Raw genomic sequence first — 20134 nt, forward strand, 5'->3', positions numbered from 1 at the left:
TACGAGCAGTGGGGGAAGGGGCAATGGGGAGTTAAAAAATGAGTGTAGGGTTTCTGTTTGGGGTGAAGGGAAATTTCTAGTAATGGATGGTGGGAAGGTGATGGCATTGCAACATTGTGAATGTGATTAATCCCACTAAATGGAATGCTTGGGAGGGGCTGGAATGGGAAGATTCATGCTGTATATATGCTTCCACAATTGAAAAAAAAAAAAAGACAGTCTAAATAGATAATGACATTTAAATGCCATAGATGATCATGGATGAGATCTAAGAATAGAGGAGAAAAGGCTCAAAAGGACACAATTCGGACATAAGGAAAAAAATGATACATAGAATGTAAGCTTTATATCAATGTTAAATTTCTTGAACTTCTTAACTACACTTAAAGTGATTACATAAATGATTATTCTTGTTCATAGGAAATGTATATGTGAATTATATTATTTGTTCAAGGATGTGTGCAACTTGCTCTCACATGGTCATAAGACAGAGCAATATATGATGGATGATAGACAGGGAGGGAGGGAGGGAGGGAAAGAAAGAAATGGTAAAGTGACAAAATATTAAAGTTGGTAGATCGGGGTATCAGTGGAGGGGGGTGGGGTATGCTGGAGTTCTGTGTATGGGGTTTGTATTATTTTTGCAACTGCTCCTGTAAGTTTGAATTTATTTCAAAATAAAAATTAAAAAAATAATCCTAGCATACTAAGAAAAAAAGGAACACCTCTTAATCTGAAAGAAAAGCATTCATCAAAAACTTAACTATAATAGAACTTGAGAAGTACTGCCAAAAAGTCAAGAATAAGACAAAGGTTTCACTGTCACTCCGTTATCCTGGAGCTCAGCACTAAAAGAAAAAGAGAGGGGAGGGCAGGGGTGGCAGAAAAGAGAAACTGAACTATGTAGAAATGTGGGAGAACAACATTGCAAACAGAAGGAAAGCAAGTTCAAAGGACCTCAGATGAGAACGTGCATAGTGTGTATGAAGAACAACAAAGAATACAAAGACAAGTGAGCCAGGGGGAGAGCAGAAGATGATGCTGAGAAATAGAGCCAGAACATGCGAAACAGAGCTTCCCAAACTACCAATGGTGATAGAACATGTTTTTTATCCCCCAATCTTTTGCAGACCTATTATAAAATACAGTAAAAAAAGTAATAACCAGGAAATGGAAATGAAAAAATAAAAAGCATACAAAATATGAACCCACTATTTTCATTAGAAACAAGAGTATGTAATGATATTATCTCTTACTCGCAATTTCTGCATGTATCTTATGGGCCAGTACTGGCCTACAGACCAGATGCTGAGGAGCAGTGACACAAAGGCTTATACTTTTATGCTGAGTAGAAATGAAAAGCTATTAGAAGGTTCTGAGCAGGGGAGTGATATGAGCTGACTTACATTTTACAGGATCCTTCTGGCTACTGTGCTAAGAACAGACCACAGTGATGGGTGGGCAAGAGAAGAAGCAGGGAGTCAATGCAGTAATCTACAGGAAAGATTACGGAGGCTTGGACAGAAGAGGTAACTGGGTACTGAGCAGTAGCCAGATTCTATATATATGATGAAAGTAGAGCCAAAAGGATTTGTTGTCAAATTAGACATAAGACATAAAAGACAGGAAACAAGATGGCCTAATCAACTGGAAAACAAAGCTGCCATTAAATAAAACAAGGAATACTGCAGGTTTGTTGGGAAGATGAGGAGTTGAGTTTTAGATACATCTAATTTGTCCAACAGATAAAAGATGTCATGCCAAAGATGTCTATTAGATATCCAAGTGAAGATGCCAAACTGGCACTTGAATATTTGAGTTATCAAGTTCAGATCAGAGTTCCCAGAATGGAGAGAAAATTTAGAAATTGTGGAGTATAGTGATATTTAAGGTCATGGGAATGGATTAGATCAACAAGAGAATAAATATAGGTAGAAAAGAAATCTAAGAACTGATTCCTGGGCACTGAAACATACAAAGGTCTGGGAGAAATGGAAACATCAGCAATTGGATTTGAGAAGTGGCTAGTGAAGAAAGAGAAAAACAAATGGATGTATTATTCTGGAAGCCAAGTGGAAAAGGCTTTCAAAGAAGAGACAGTGATCTACTTTGTCAAATGCTCCTGACAAGTAAAGTAGGATCAAGATAGAAAAATGGCAATTTGACTAAACAATGTGGAGGTCATTTGTGGCCTTGATTAGAAGAGTTTGTTGAAAAAAATGGAATGAATATAATAAACACCTACAAATTATTAAGAAAAAGATAAGCAATCTAATAGAATAACAGATAAAGCTATGAACAGACAATTCATGGATGATGAGAGATGCCTAATTTCAATAGTGATGAGGGAAATTCAAATTAAAACGGGGTAACTCAAATTTTAAATAACAGCATACTATTTCATATATATATAGGAGTAGCAAAAAATTAAAATCTGTTAATACAAGTAATAGGGAAGTTATGAGAAATCACTAACTCTGCTGGAAGAAATGCAAATTGTTATAACCACACTGGAGAACAAACTGGCAATAATAATTAAGCAAAATTGAATGCAAAAACCCTACAAGCCAGCAATTACATTTCTAAGGATATACCCTAGGGAAATTCTCCTCACATGTGCACAAAAATACATGCATAAGATTGTTCACTATAGTACAGTCTAGAATAATAAGAAATTGGAAACAACTTAAAGGATTATCAACAGAGAAATGAATACATAAAATGTGAAATAATCATAGAATGAAATACTGTCCACAACAATATGTACTGTTTATAAATACATGTATTATGAAGTGAAAGTTAAGGAAAGGAACAAAAATAAGTATGGTGAAATGATAATTGATAATGTTGGTGTATTTATTACATTTTTAATATTATACTCTATACTGAAACGCCAAACTACATATTTGAAAAATTTAATGATTACTTTACTTTATTTTTTAAACTACAGCAATAAAGTGATCTACCTGCAAAACTGCCTGGATACCAGCTCGTATGTTTTGTTCTGTGGCTTCTTCAGAGACATTATGAAGATCATCTTGGTAGGAGCCATTTTTTATCCAACTAGAATTTCTAACATTATCAGCTGTATTGGTACCATTTTCCTGAAACAAAAATAAATAAATAAATAAAACCAAGTTCTAAAATATTTCATTAAGAATTCTGCAGCAAATTAGTAAGCTGAAAAGGTAAACTGGAAATTGTAGGTCCTACAATTAAATAGGTTTCTTTCTCTCAAAATAGAAAATGTTTTATCTGATTACAAAAGCAACATATGGTCTCTGTAAAAAAATTCTCATCAACAAAAATATAAAGTAAAAACTCATTCAAGATGACCAGAGATTATACTGTTTCAGATATGCAGAGATTTTCTATGCATCTAATGTAGAAGATCTCTTCCTTACACTCGCACACTCAGGAATGGGAATACACTATTCATAGCTCTTAAGAAACGAATTCTGTTCTAAATTAAATACAATTAGGTTAAATCAAACAACAGAAAATGTTGACATTTAGTCTGCTTAAAAGAATAGTAAAATTCCCATTACTCTAAGATAGAAGAATACATTCAAATTTATTCTTTTTGAATTAAGCAATAACTATGGGCAACAAACTGTGCTAAACAAAGATTAAATAAGATACATGAAGTATCTTAATTCACTCTAACATTCTCAAAGTCAGATAAAGTAGGTACTTTTGCTGTTGAAATTTTATAAATAAGTAAACTGGCAATTAAAATAGGTTAAATAATTTTCCCAGGTTCAGAGAATTATTAAGTGGTTGAGCAAATTAAAGTGTTTTTGTTTGTTTGTTTGTTTTGGGTAATTTACTTTGATTCAATCCCAAACATGCAGAAAACTGACAAAAAGACCACAAGAACTCTAGGCAGATTCACCAACTGTTTAAATTTTGCCTCATTTGCTTTATCATTCACTCTCTTTCACACACGCAATCACATATTTATGTATGATTTTTTTCTAAAACCTTTGAGAGTAAGTTGGGAGACACTGTGGCCCTTTCTCAATACATATTTCAGTGAGTATTTCCTAAACACAGGATATTCAATAATCAAAAGCAGGAAATTTAACATTGATACAATATTATCTAACCAACAAACAACATACTCCAATCTCCTCAACTGTTTCAATATCCTTTAAAGCTATTTTTTTTCACACATAGCATTTGTCATGCCCCTTTAGTCTCCTTCTGAGCAGCTGGCCTTTGTCTTTATTGAATTTGACATTTTTAAAGATTACAGGCCACTTATTTTGTAGAATATCCATCAATTTGGGTTTGTCTGATGTTTTCTCATAATTAAATTCAGGTTATGGATTTTTGGCAGAGATCCTTCTCAGTACATCATATAAGGAGGCATATGGTGTTGGTTTATACCAACAGTGGTGTTAACTTTGGTATCCTACAGGTTTCAGTGAAAGTTTTCCCTTTTCAAATAATAAATAATTTGTGGAGACATGCTGTGAGAGTATCTAAATTTCCTGTTCTTCATCACTGGTAGCTTTCTAACTCCTTCATTTATTCAAGATTTCTTAATTGACACTTTAGTGTAAGGTAGAGCTTTTCCATTCTCCATTGCTGATTAATCATTTATTTGTGAATTTAAGTATGGATTAAAGGATTCTTATTTTATTCCATGAGTCTATACTTCATTATAATTAACCCTTTTGTTATTTTCTAATCTCTCTTTTTTTATTCAAGAAGTTATATATAGGTTTACAGAATAGACATGAATAACGTACAGAGTTTCACATACCACCTGATTATTAACACCTTGCATTAGTGTGGTACATTTGTTACAATTCATGAAAGAACATATAATTGTACTGTTAACTACAGTCCATCATTTACAACTGGGTTCACTGTGTTGTACAGTCATATGTTTGTTTGTTTTTTAATTTTTATTCTAGAAAAATATAAACAACCTTAAATTTCCCCTTTTAGGTGAGTGAACTCAAATGCCACCACCCTTGATTAAGGCCAGGGGCTGTGCATGGGCCTGGGTCTTGCTGGCAGTGAAAAACAGCACACTTCTAGTTTGGCTGCCAGCCGCTGAAGTTAACCCTTTCAGTCCCACAGCCTAGTCTTTCCATGCAAGAGCCCTGGAGCCAGCAGATCCACTAACTCCAACACAGAGACCCCACTACAGTTCCTGGTGCCCATCCCTCCACCTTGAGGCTGGCTGCTTTAGCCCTTGGATCTGGGGCAGATGTGGAGGCCCTCCCCTTGGGAGGAGACAGGGACGCAGAGCAGTGCTGATCTGATGGTTGGCCAGAGAGGGAGACCCTCTGGGTCCCACAGCCTTGATCCTTTGTACATAGGGTCCAGGGCACTCAGAGCTTGGGTACTTTCACAAGCAGAGGTGGAGGCAAGGGACAGAGCTCCCTTGCTATGCCAGGTGCCTTCCCTCACACCCTAGGCCGGTGGCTGTGCATTGGCCTGGGTCTTACCAGTTGGCAAAACACAGTGCAGTCCTGGGCTGGATGAAGAAGTTGATCTTCTCAGTCCCGTAGCCTGAGTCTTTCCACACAGGAGTCTGGGAACAACCAGCTACTGTAACCACAAGCAGAGTCTTCCCTATGCTGCACAGCATCCATCTCCCACCCCTGGGACCAGCGGCTTCTAGCATGCCCAGACCTGGGAGAGACAGGGAGGCCCTCCCCTCAGAAAAAGAGGGAGAAGCAGAACAGGCCTAAGCTAACAGTTGGCTGGAGAAGGTGACTCCCATGGGGACTGCAGCCCTGAACTGGAACCTTGAGCCCATCTGGACACTGCCCAACAGGCTGCTGTGCTCTGGGAGAGGCAGAATTGTGGGCAACAGGTGACCCCAAAGAGCAAGCTGCTGGGGAGACTGGGGAAGTGCAGCCTGGAAAGCATCTTTTCTGCCCACACTCTAAGAGTCTACCAAAAAGGGTTGCAACCCCTGAGTGAGACACTGGCCCTGGTTTGGCTGGGGAACCAAGTGCCAAAGGAGACATTCAATGTAAACCAAAGCAACCACAAAATCTTAGAAAAGAGAGGGAAAGCAACTATCAAAATAATCTTATAAAGAAAATCAGATGCCCAGAAACCAGCAAAATATCACAAGGCACATGAAGAAACAAGAAGATATGTCCAAGCCAAATGATCAAAGTAAAAAGTCAAAGGAGACAAAGAATTTGGAACAAGTAATCAAAGATGTTCAAAGAAATCTCCTAAATAACTTCAATGAAATGGTTAAAGACATAAGGAAAATCAAGAAGACACAAGAAGAGAATAAAGAAGAAGCTGAAAGAACAGACAGAAAAACAGCAGATCTTATGGAAATGAAAGATATTGTAGATGAAATTAAAAATATACTAGAGACACACAACAGCAGATTTGAAGAGACAGAAGAAACAATCAGTTAAATAGAGGATAGAAAAACCAAATTTGAACACACAAAACAACAAAATGGAGAAAAAAATGAAAAAATTTGAACTGGAGCTCAGGGTTGTCATTCTCCAGGAGAAACCATATGGTATCACAGGGGAATATTACCAAACATTCCAAGAAGAATTAACACCATTCCTACTCAAACTCTTCCAAAAATTTGAAGAGGGAATACTACCTCATTCTATGAAGCCAACATCATCCTAATACCGGAGTCTGATAAAGATGCTACAAGTAAGGAAAACTAAACACCAACCTTCCTAATGAATATAAATGCAAAGATTCTCAACAAAACACTTGCAAACAGAATTATACATCACAACCAAGCGGGTGGTTAAATACAAAAAAATCAATTAGTGTAATACAACACATTAAGAAATCAAAAGGGAAAAACCACATGATCATCTAGATTGATGCAGAAAAGTCATTCGACAAAATTCAGCATCCTTTCATGATAACACTTCAAAAGTTAGAAATCAAAGAAAACTTCCTTAACATGAAAAGGGGCATATAACAAAAACACACAGCTAACACTGTACTCAATGTTAAGAGACTGAAAGCCTTCTCTCTAAGATCAGTAAGGATGCCCACTGTAATCAGGATAAGGATGCCCACTGTAATCACTGTTGTTCAACAATATGCTAGAAGTTCTAGCTAGAGCAATTAGGCAAGAAAAAGAAATAAAAGGTATCCAAATTGGAAAGGAAGAAGTACAACTCTCATTACTTGCAGATGACATGATCCTATATTTTGAAAATACTGAAAAAAGCTAAAACAAAGATACTTAAGCTAATAAACGAATTCAGCAACATGGTGTGATACAAGATCCACATGCAAAAATCAGTAGTGTTCCTACAGGATAGTGCTATCCAAGGAAATAATTAAGAAAAAAATTTCATTCACAATAGCAACTAAAAGAATCAAATATCTAGGAATAAACTTCACCAAGGATGTAAAGGACCTATATATAGAAAGCTACAAAACATGGCTAAAAGAAATCAAAGAAGACCTAAATAGATAGAAAGACATTCCGTATTCATGCACTGAGAGGCTGAATGTCATTAAGATGATGTCAATTCTATCCAATCTGATCTACGGATTCAATGCAATAACAATCAAAATCACAACAACTTGATTTGCAGAATTAGAAAAGCTAGTTATCAAATTTATTTGGAAGGGAAAGAGATCTCAAACAGCAAAAACATCTTGAAAAAGAATGCAGTGGAAGGACTCATATTTCCTGACTTTAAAACTATTATAAAGCCACAGTAGTCAAAACAGCATGATACTGGAATGAGACAGACATATTGAGCAATAGAATCGAACAGAGAGTTCAGAAATAGACCCTCAGATCTATGGCCAAGTGATTATGACAAGGCCAAAAAGTCAATAAACTGGGAAAGAACAGTCTCTTTAATAAGTCCTGTTGGGAGAACTGGATATGCATATCCAAAGGAATGAAAGAGGACCCCTACCTCACACCCTATACAAAATTACCTCAAAGTGAATCAAAGACCTAAATATAAGAACCAATACCATAGAACTCCTACAAGAAAATATAGGGAAACATGTTTAAGACCTAGTCATAAGAGATAGCTTCTTAGCCCTTACACCCACAATGCAAGCAATAAAAGAAAAAATAGATAAATGGGACTACTTCAAGACTGAATACTTCAGTGCTTCAAAGGACTTTGTCAAAAGGGGTGAAAAGGCAGCCAACTCAGCAGGAGAAAATATTTGGTAACCACGTATCTGATAAGGGTTTGATATCCAAAATATATAAAGAGATCCTAAACTCAGCAATAAAAAGACAAACAACTAAATTATAAAACGGATAAAAGACACAAATAAACATTTCTCCAAAGAGGAAGTACAAATGGCTAAAAAGCACATGAAAAGATACTCATCTTTACTAGCTATTAGGGAAATACAAATCAAAACCACAATGAGATATCATCTCACACCCATAAGAATGGCCACTATTAAACAAACAGGAAACTACAAGTGTTGGAGAGGATGTGGACAAATAGGAACACTTACTTACTGTTGGTAGGAATGGAAAATGGTATAGCCACAATGGAAGATGGTTTGGAGATTCCTCAGAAAACTAAATATTTGAGATGCCTTATAACTTAGCAATTCCACTACTCGATATATCTAGAAGATCTGAAAGCAAGGACACAGACATTTGCACACCAATGTTCACAGCAGCATTATTCACAACTGCCAAAAAATAGAAATAATCTAAGTGTCTACCAATGAAGAATGGATACACAAAATGCGGTATACATCTACCATGGAATATTACTCAGCAGTATGAAGGAATTAAGTCCTGAAGCACATGACAACATGGATTAACCTTGAAGATATGCTGAGTGAAGTAAGTCAGACACAAAAGGACAAATATTATACAATTTCACTAATATGAACTAATTAGAATATGTAAACCAATATTCATAAAACATAGAATATAGATTACCAAGAGACAGAATAGGCTAGAGAAGGAGGAACAGTTGCCTAATATGTTCAGAATTTTTAACAAGGTTAAACTTAAATGTTTGGAAATGGATAGAGGTTAAGGTAGCTCATTATTTGGAATATAAGTAATAGTACTGAATTGTAGGTAAAAATGGTTGAAAGGGGTTGTTTAGAGTCATATTATGTCACCAGAAAGAAAGCTACAGGTTAAAATATGGGATTGTTTAACACAGTGAACCTTGTGGTGGATAATGTTTATGATTAACACTAAACGTAAAAATGAGTTCTTGGAGGTCAAGTTTCCTGCAACTTTCCTGTGAATTCTGGACCTGCCAGGCATGAGAGCCATCATGATCTCTATACTGACTTCCCACTCTGCTGATTCAATGTTTGTGGAGTCTTTCTCCAGTCTCTACTGTCCTCCAGAGTTCTAAGTGGCAGAAAGCTGAAGCTGGATGGATTTGGCAATTATGATACAGAGTCAAAAGCCAACAGAAATGTTGGGAATTAGGTGGAAATCCCCAGAAACAAGAAAGCACAGAGAGAGTGAGCCTATTCAAATCTATTAAATCACTGGTTTAGCACCAATTTTGTAAGGATATAGGGAAATCTAAAGGGATTGGGCCAGAAAAACAGCTGTAAAAAACCACACCCTGTATACCATAAGGGGAAGCAGTATTTTTAGTTTGAATACAGGCAAGTTAACTTCATACTAGAATAATATCCGAATAATTTTCAGAACAAAACAAAATCATGAGTAGTTATATTATCTACAATGTTCAGTTTTCAACCAAAATATTACAAGACATGTAAAAGACAGGAAGTTTCCTGACTAACACTCAGGAAAAAAAGAAGTTAGAAACTGACTCTGAGTGGTCCCAGATGTTGGACAGAGACTTCCAAGTAGCTATTAAAATATTTAAAAAGTTAAAGAAAATATGTTCAAATATTTAAAAGAAAATATTTCTCAACAGAGTAATAATTATATAAAAATGAAAGTTTCAGAGTATAAAAATATAGTAACTATTTAAAAATTTTTTTAAATCCTAGATGGGCTTAACAGACTAGAAATAGAAGAAGAAAGAATTAGTGAATTTGAAAAAAAAAATCAATAGAAATTATACAATACAAAGAATAGAGAGGCAAAGAAAGATTAAAGAAAAATGAACAGAACCTCAGAAAACCATGAGATAATAAGAAGCAGTCTAACATACATGTAATTGGAATTCCAGAAAGACAGAAAGTAATCAGAAACATTTTTTTTGAAGAAGTGATGGCCAAAATCTTCCAAAATTTGAATGAAAACATTAATTGGCACTTTCAAGAAGCTCAACAAACCCAAAACAGGATAAACACAAAAAATTCCTGCACACATCATAATCAAAGATGTTGAAAGATAAAATATTGAAAGCAATATTAGAGAAAAATGATACTATTACCAATAATATTTACGGCTGACTTCTTAATGGAAACTATGGAATCCAGAACACACTGGAACAATATATTCAAAATAAGGAAAACATAAATCTGTCACACAAGAATTCTGTATTTGGTGAAAACATTATTCAAAAATAAAGGCAAAATAAAGGCATCTTCAGATAAAAAAACAACAAACAAACAGATTTTATCATCAGAAAACCAGTACTACAAGAAATGATAAAAAGAAGTTCCTTTAGTTTGAAGTGAAATTATACTAGGTGACAACCTGGATCTACAGAAAGGAATGGAAAGCATGAGAACGAGTAAATATGTGAACAATAAATATAAATAATATATATTAAAAAAGTAAGTTCTTTCATGAATTAATACAAATGTACAACACTAGAACAAAGAGTAAATAATAGAGTGGTAAATGGGGGGGAGCACCTATTGCAAACTAAGGACTATAGTTAACAGTAATACTTTTGTTTCTCAAAATGCAATTTTACTGCGATATATTCACACACCATATAACCCATCCAAAGTATAAAATCAGTGGATCACGGTATCATCATATAGTTGTTTATTCATCACCACAGTCAATTTTAGAACATTTTCATTACTCCAAAATTAAGAAAAAATAAATAAAAATAAAAAGAACACCCAAAACATCCCAAACCCCTTATCCCTTCCCTATTATGTATATATTTTTTGTCATTATTTTATTAGTCATTTGCCCATACACTGGGTAGAGTGTCAGTCACAAGGTTTTCACAATCACATGGTCACATGATAAAAGCTATACAATTATACAATCATCAAGAATCAAGTCTACTGGATTACACTTCAACAGATTCATCAGCTATTTTAACACGCTAGAAACTAAAAAAAAGGAATACTATATAATGCCTAAGAATAACCTCCAGAATGACCTCTTGACCCCATTTGAAATCTCTTTGCCACTGAAACTTTATTTTGTTCCATTTCTTTTCCCCCTTTTGGTCAAGAAGGTATTCTAAATCCCGATACCAGGGCCAGGCTCCTTCCTGGGAGTCATGTCCCATATTGCCAGGGAGATGTACACCCCTGAGAGTCATGGCCCATGTACTGGAGAGGGTACTGAGTTTATTTGTAGGTATGCTGAGAGAGATAGGCCACATCTAACAGTAATATCTTAATATTCTTTCATCAACAATAACAAATGTACCACAGCAATAGTAGGGGTCAGTGATGAGGGGGTATAGGGTATGGAATGTTTTGGGTTGTTTTTTTTTTATGTCTACTTGTTAATTTTCTTTTTGGAGTAATGAAAATGTTCTAAAATTGAATGTGATGGTAGATTGCAAAACTTGGTGATGATACAATGAGATGTTGATGGATTATATGGTGTATGAATATATCTCAATAAAACTTGCTAAATTTCTTAAAAGGGGAAATTTTTAACCACATTCACATACATAATTCAGTGTTTCTAATTATGTTCACAATGTTGTGCTACCATTACCAACAGCAATGTCTCTTTTTAATCTGTGTGATTTTACAATTTAAATTTCTCTTCTATACAACCTATTATTGGGTTGTGATTTTTAAATCTAATCTGAGAATCTCTGCCTTTAAATTGGAGTGTTAATCCATTTACATTTAATATAATTATTGATATGGAAAGACTTACTCCTACTATTTTACTACTTACTATTGATTGTTTCATCATCTTTTTATTCCTCTGTTCCTCTTTGTTTTTACTGAATCAAACACTTTTCAGAATTCTATTTTACCTCTATTGGCTTTTACACTATAACTCTTTGTATAATTCTGGTTGCTGTTAAGGATTACAATATGCATACTTAGCTTATTACAGTCAATTTACACAAAACACTGTACTGATTCATACAAAGTATATTTCAAGCATAAAGATCCCCTCTATACATATAATATCCCTTTCATACATAAGCCCGAAATTTCTGGTGTTCTTCATCCCTTCCTGTAGATCTGAGTTTCCATCTGGTACCATTTTCTTTCAACCTGATAAACTTCTTTTAGTATTTCCTGTAGTGAAGGTTTTCTGGCAATAAATTCTCTTGGTTTCTGTTTATCAGAAAATGTCTTCATTTTGCTAAAAATAGAAATCTGGGTAGATAATATATTTCTTTAGGCACTTTAAGATGACATTCTGTTTTGTTCTGGCTTTTGCTATTACAACTGCCTGATAATGTCTATGGCTTTTAATATTACAACCGCCTGATATTGTCCTATAGGTTACTGAGGCTTCGAAACTGTTTTAAATTAATTTTCTGTCTGCTTTTCTTATTGGATAATTGGTATTCATCTATCTTAAAGTTCACTGACCATATCTTTTGCCATCTCCAATCTGCTGTTAATGCCATCCAATAATTTTTTCTTTCAGTTATTGTATTTTTCAATTCTAGAATTTCTGTTTTTTTATACTTTTCCCCTCTCTATTGAGAGCCCTTATATTCATTATATTTAAGTCTTGAAGATGTTTGGGAGAGCATTTCTAAAGTCATTGTCTGCTAATCCCAACATCTGAGTTATGTTAAGGTTAGTATCTATCTGGGTATATCAAGGTTAACTATAGGTAAACTTTCCTATACCTTCAATCATGTCTTTACTTTCAATGAGAAGACCTAAACATCCAATATACACAGACTGTACACTGAACATTGTGGATGATATACTACAGAATCTTTGGATTCTAATAACACATCCTGAAGGGTCTTCATTTTTATTCTAGCAGGAAATTAAGTTAGTCCATCTCAACTCCAAACTATCTCACTGAGGAACACAGAAGCTGAACTGAAATTACTCAGCTCTTTTACCCGTTCAGTTGTTTGGTTTCACTGGAAATTGTTAAGTCTCGCCTATTCATGTGCAATCCAGTATTCAGCCAAGATTATCAGAGATGTTAACACCGATTTGGGGTTGACTTTTTGATGGATCCCTCCTTTCCTGGATATCTCCTTCACTTACCAGCTTTTCTAGCAGTCCTGTATTTTGTCCTCCAACACTTCAACCACTAAGACTACAGCTTTTGCTGCTGTTTTAGTCCTCACAAATTATGCAAACTAGGGAGTTCCCCCAGGTGAAAAGGCATATGTTCTGGTTTGCTAAAGCTGCCATTACACAAAATACAAGAAATGGATTGGCTTTTATAACGGGGATTTATTAGGTCACAAATTTATAGTTCTAAGGCCATAAAAGTATCCAAACTAAGGCATCAACAAAAAGATACCATCACTGAAGAAAGGCTGATGGCATCCAGAACACCACTGTCAGCTGGGAAGGCTGGCATCTGCTAGTCCTTTGCTTCTGTGTTCTGGTTTCAAAATGGCTTTCTCAAAAATGTCTCTGGGCTTCTGTCTCTTAGCTTCTCTCTCTCAGGTCCTGTGCATTCTGGCTTGTTCTCTCAGGATGTTTCTCTCTAAGTGCCTGGGGCCCTCTCTTAGCTTCTCTGGGGTAAACTCTGGGTTTCATCTCTTAGCTTAGCATCCACAAACATCTTTCTGTCTGTGTCTCCTAGCATCTCAGTCTGTGTGGGCTTTCAGCTCTCTTAAGGACTCCAGTGATCTAATTAAGACCCACCCTGAATGGGCCATGGAAATATTCAAACAAAGGTCTACCCACAGTTGGTGCATCACATCTCCATGGAAACAACCTAATCAAAAGATCCCACCTATCATAAGTCTGCCCCCACAAAACTGCATTAAAGAACACAGTCTTTCCTGGGGTAAATAATTTCAAATCAGCACATTTCACCCTCTGGACCCCAGAAAGACATATTCTTTCAAAAGCAAAATACATTCATTCTATCAAAAAATCACAATCATTTCACTGAATTAAATCATTTCAGTAAAAACAGATAAGTACACAGTCTTATTAAAATCAGTTACAGGCATGGTTTGTGCTAAGGCAAAATTCCCCTCTGGCTGTGTACCTGTGAAACTTAGAACAAGTTATCTGCTTCCAATATAAAAAGAGGGTCTGTCATAGGATAAGCATTCACATTGCCATAGGGAGAAACTGAAAGGAAAACAGGCATCACCGGACATACATAGTTACAAAAACCTGCAGGGCATACATCATTAGATTTTAAAGCCTGAGAGTGATTTATAGAATGACGTTTTATCCCCAGGGCTTGAGAGAGTGGGAATCCCGCCCTTTCCAAGGGCCTACCCAGCAGCCTTGGGATTTTAGAGGAAAGCCTTACCATCCTCTGCAGATAACTTCTCTCTTTTTGAGAAACAGCTTTTGGCCTGCTACTGGGCCTTAGCAGAGGCAGAACGCTCAACCATGAGCGTCTCATGAGTTACCATGAAAACTGAGTTGCCCATCATGAGCTGGGTGCTGTCTGACCTGTGAAGCCATAAAACTGGGCATGCACAGCAGCACTCCATTATAAAATGGAAATGGTATATATGAGACAGGGCTTGAGCAGATCCTGAAGGCACAAGTAAGTTATATGAGGAAGTGGTCCAAATCCCATGGCCCCCACTTCTGCCACATTACTTTCTCTTTCCCAGCCCAGAGCTATGGCCTCTTAGGGAGATCCTTACAATCAGTTGACAGAGGAAGAGAAAACTTGTTCTTGGTTTACAGATGGTTCTGTATGACCTGCAGGTACCACCCGAAAGTGTACAGCTGCAGCATGACAGCCCCACTCTGGGATGTCACTGAAAGACAGTAGTGAGGGGGAAATCCTCCCATTGGTAGGAACTTTGAGCAGTTGTTCATTTTGCTTGGAAGGGGAACTGGCCAGAGATGCATTTGTATACTGATTCATGGGCTGTTGCTAATGATTTGGCTGGATGGTTAGAGACTTGGAAGGAGCATGACTGGAAAACTGGCAACAAAGAGGTCTATGGAATAGGTATGTGGATAGACCTTTCTGAGTGGGGAAAAAACATGAAGATATTTGTGTCCCATGTGAATGCTCACCAGAGGGTGACTATAGCAGAGGAAGGCTTTAATAATAAAGTGGATAAGATGACCCATTCTGTGGATACCAGTAAGTCTCTTTCCCTAGCAACTCCTGGCATTGCCCAATGGGCTCATGAACAATGTGGTCATGGTGGTAGGGACACAGGCTTTGGATAGGCTCAGAAATATGGACTTCCACACACCAAGGCAGACCTGGCCACAGCCACTGCTGAGTGCCCCATCTGCCAGCAGCAGAGACCAACACTCAGTCCCTGATATGGCATCATCCCCCGAGGTGATCAACCTGCTACCTGGTGGCAGGTTGATTACACTGGACCACTTTAATCACGGAAGTGGCAGCAATTTGTTCTAACCAGAATAGACATGGGTTTGCTTTTCCTGCACACAATGCTTCGGCTAAAAACTATCATCAGTGGACTTACGGAATACCTTATCCACCATCATGGTATTCCACACAGCACTGCTTCTGATCAAGGAACACACTTCACAGCAAACAAAGTGAGGGAATAGGCACATTCTCATGAAATTCTCTGGTCTTACCATGTTCCCCATAGTGCTGGTTTGAATGCATTATGTCCCCCAAAATGCCATTATCTTTGATGTAACCTTGTGTGGGCAGACGTATCAGTGTTGATTAGATTGTAATTCTTTGAGTGTTTCCGTGGAGATTCACCCCACCAAACTGTGGGTGATGACTCTAACTGGATAATTTCCATGGAGGTATTCCCCACCCATTCAGGGTGGGTCTAAATTAAATCACTGGAGCCACATAAATGAGCTGACAAACAGAAGGAACTCAGTGCAGCTGAGAGTAACATTTTGAAGAGGAGCTACAGCCAAAAGTGACAATTTGAAGAACAACAGAAACATTTTGGAGATGGCCTTTGAAAGCACACTTTTGCACCAGAGAAGCTAAGAGAGGACAAACACCCCAAAAGCAACTAAGAGTGACATTTGTGAGGAACTGAAGCCTAGAGAGCAACATCCTGGGAGAAAGCCATTTTGAAACCAGAACTTGGAGCAGACACCAGCCATGTGACTTCCCAGTTAACAGAGGTTTTCCAGACACCATTGGCCATCTTCCAGTGAAGGTACCCAACTGCTGATGTGTTACCTTGGACACTTTATGGTCTTAAGACTGTAACTGCGTAACCAAATAAACTCCCTTTATAAAAGCCAATCCATTTCTGGTGTTTTGCGTTCTGGCAACATTAGCAAACTAGAACACCCATCATCCAGAGGCAGGTGGGTTGACAGAATGGTGGAATGGACTTTTGAAGACTCAATTATAGCACCAACTAGGTGGCAATGACTTGCAGGGCTGGGGCAGTGTTCTCCAGGAGGCAGGCTGTGTATGTTCTAAATCAGTGTCCACTCTATGGTGCTGTTTCTCTTATAGCCAGGAATCACGGGTCCAGGAATCAAGAGGTGGAAATGGGAGTGGCACCACTCACTATCACCGCTAGTGATCCACCAGGAAAATTTTTGCTTCCTGTCCCTGCAACCTTTAGCTCTGCTGGTCTACAAGTCTTAGCTCCAAAAGGAGGAGTGTTCCCACCAGGAGACACAATAATGATTCCATTGAACTAGAAGTTAATACTGCCACCTAGCCACTTTGGGCTTCTCATGCCTCTGAATCAACAGGCAAGGAAGGCAATTACTGTACTGGCTGGGGTGACTGATCCTGACTATCAAAGGAAATAGGACTGCAACTATACAATGACGATAAAGAAGAGTTTTCTTGGAATACAGGAAATCCCCTAGCGTGACTCTCAGTACTACCATGCCTTGTGATTAAAGTCAACAGAAAACTGCAACAACCCAATCCAGGCAGGACTATCAATGACTCAGAAACTTCAAGAGTGAAGGTTTGGGTCACACCACCAGGCAAAGAACCATGGCCAGCTGAAGTGCTTGCTGAGGGTAAAGCGAACATGGAATGGGTAGCGGAAGAAGGTAGTCATAAACATAAACTACAACCAGTTACAGAAATGAGGACTGTGATGTATTTAAGTTACAGGATATCAAGTTTAAGAGTGAATTCTACCCAAGGACTTGCACCCTATTCTGGAGAGATTTAGTGCATATCTGATTGTACACAGCACAGCTGAATATTGTTAGGCAAAACATATGCCTGTTACTGTGTTCTATTTAGAGACTAAGTTATGGTTTAAGGTGATGTACATAGTTGCCAAGTTAACAAAGGGTTGACTCTGATGGTTAAGTTCATGTCTCAACTTGGCCAGGTAATGGTGTCCAGGTGTCTGGTCAAGCAAGCACTGGCCTAACCATTACTGAAAGGAAATTTCATGGCTGGTTAATGAACCAGAAGGCTGATTTATTAAATCATCAGTCAAATGACTGCATCTGTGGCCGATTATATCAACAAAAGGAGTGTCTTCCATGACGAGAGATTCCAACCAGCTGGATTAAATCCAATCAGTTGAAGACTTTTAGGGGAGAAGAGAGAACTTTCACTTCTTCAGCCAGCCAGCCTCTCATCGGCGTGCCCTCATCGGAGTGCCAGCCCACAGCCTACCCTACGGAATCTCTCTTCTTCAGCCAGCCACCCTCACCCTCTTCTGCAGAGTTCATCAAACTCCTTCATAAGATGTGTAGCCTGCCCTACATAATTTGGACTTGTGTATCCCCACAGTTGCATGAGACACTTTTATAAAATCTCACATTTACACATATCTCCTGTTGGTTCTGTTTCCCTAGAGAACCCTAACTAATACAGCATACAAAGTCTAATTTTACTCACTGTAAAATTTTAAAAATTTTACTCAGTTCTCTCCAAGTAGTGAATACAACAGAACAGGTCTAGGTTGTACCTTTCTCTTGAGTGCCATTCTCGTATGATAAGGTTTCTTCTGAATAACTCTTCCTGAATGACCTAGAAGCATTTCAAACTCAAGATACTTAAAGTCAGTTTATTAACCACAACATTCCTGTTCCTATTAACCCCTCCATTCACCTTGACCACCACCATTAAACTTGCAATTTCCTTTTTGTATTCCTCTCATAAGCATGGATGGCAACTATGTCAGTTGCAAAAGTAAGAAATTTGGGATATCTCCTGTGCTGGTTTGCATGTATTACGTCCCCCAAAACGCCATTATCTTTGATGGGCAGAAAACGTATTGGTGTTGATTGGGTTGGAGACTTTTGATTGGACATTTCCATGGAGATGTGATCACTCAACTGTGGGTGAGATCTTTCATTGGATAATTTCCATGGAGGTGTGGCCCCGCCCATTCTGCATTGGCCTTGATGAGTTTACTGGAGCACTATATAAGCTCAGACAGAAGCAGCGAACTTGCTACAGCCAAGAGGGACACTCTAAAGAATGCACAAGAGTTGAGAGAGAAGCTGCAGATGAGAGACAGTTTGAAGATAACCGTTGAAAGCAGACTCATGCTCTGGAGAAGCTAAGAGAGAACATATGCCCCAAGAGAAACTGAAAGTGACATTTTGAAGAGGAGCTGTGGCCTAGAGAGGAATGTCCTGGGGGAAAGCCATTTTGAAACCAGAACTTGGAGCAGACGCCAGCCGCATGCCTACCCAGCTAACAGAGATTTTCCGGACACCATTAGCCATCCTACAGTGAAGGTATCTGATTGTTGATGCGTTACCTTGGACATTTTATGGCCTTAAGACTGTAACTGTGTAACCAAATAAACCCTTTATAAAAGCCAGTCCATTTCTGGGGTTTTGCATTCTGGCAGCATTAGCAAACTAGAACACCTGCCCACTCTGCATTTCTCTCAATCAATTCATCACAAAGGCATACTGATTTTACCACCAAGGAGCTTACATATCTGTCCCCTCCTTTATATTTCCATTCCAACTGTCACTGTCCTATATCAGGTACTTACCACTTCCCCTTGTGAACATTGTTAATATGGCCTAACTGGTTTCCTTGCCTCCAGACTGGCTTCCAATCTATCCTTCACTCTGGGCCTTGTATGGGCCTTATATGTTCCTCCTGAAATTTGTACTATTCAAGCCATTCTCCTATTCATAATTCTTCAGAGTCTTCTTCAGAGACAATTTCTAGTGTTTAAATTGTAATCAAAGTACATTAACATGGCATACAAGGTAATGAGCAGAATCTAGCCCTTGCCTATCTCATATGTCCTACTACTCTCTCACAACTGCTCTATGCTACAAGCAAATACAAATATTTTCAATGTTTCTGTTCTAGTTTGCTAATGCTGCCAGAATGCAAAACACCAGAAACGGACTGGCTTTTATAAAAGGGGGTTTATTTGGCTACACAGTTACAGTCTTAAGGCCATAAAGTGTCCAAGGTAATGCATCAACAATCGGGTACCTTCACTGGAGGATGGCCAATAGTGTCCAGTAAACCTCTGTTAGCTGGGAAGGCACATGGCTGGCATCTGCTCCGGAGTTCTGGTTTCAAAATGGCTTTCTCCCAGGACGTTCCTCTCTAAGCTTCAGCTTCTCTCCAAAATGTCACTCTCAGTTGCTCTAGGGGTGTTTGTCCTCTCTTAGCTTCTCCAGAGCAAAAGTCTGCTTTCAACGGCCGTCTTCAAACTCTCTCTCATCTGCAGCTACTCTCTTCTCAGCTCCTGTGCATTCTTCAAAGTGTCCCTCTTGGCTGTAGCTCCTCTTCAAAGTGTCACTCTCAGCTGCACTGAGTTCCTTCTGTTTGTTAGCTCAATTATATGGCTCCAGTGATTCAATGTAGACCCACCCTGAATGGATGGGGTAACACCTCCATGGAAATTACCCAATCAGAGTCATCACCCACAGTTGGGTGGGGCGCATCTCCATGGAAACACTCAAAGGATTCCAATCTAATCAGCAATAAAATGTCTGCCCCACAAGA

The 20134-nt window shown here is 38.0% G+C and overlaps 1 protein-coding gene across 7 annotated transcripts in view; it reads right to left on the reverse strand.

Annotated features, from left to right (window-relative positions):
* Positions 1-20134, reverse strand: part of RALGAPA1 (Ral GTPase activating protein catalytic subunit alpha 1) — a 384096-nt gene that overhangs the window by 231336 nt on the left and 132626 nt on the right. For all 7 annotated transcript variants that reach the window (XM_037834821.1, XM_037834823.1, XM_037834822.1 and 4 more), the window contains exon 12: positions 2967-3104. In XM_037834821.1, the coding sequence (XP_037690749.1) occupies positions 2967-3104 (138 nt within the window). The remainder of the gene's footprint in view (positions 1-2966; positions 3105-20134) is intronic.

The sequence above is a fragment of the Choloepus didactylus genome, chromosome 4 (genome assembly GCF_015220235.1).
Source record: "Choloepus didactylus isolate mChoDid1 chromosome 4, mChoDid1.pri, whole genome shotgun sequence".
Lineage (NCBI taxonomy): Eukaryota > Metazoa > Chordata > Mammalia > Pilosa > Megalonychidae > Choloepus > Choloepus didactylus.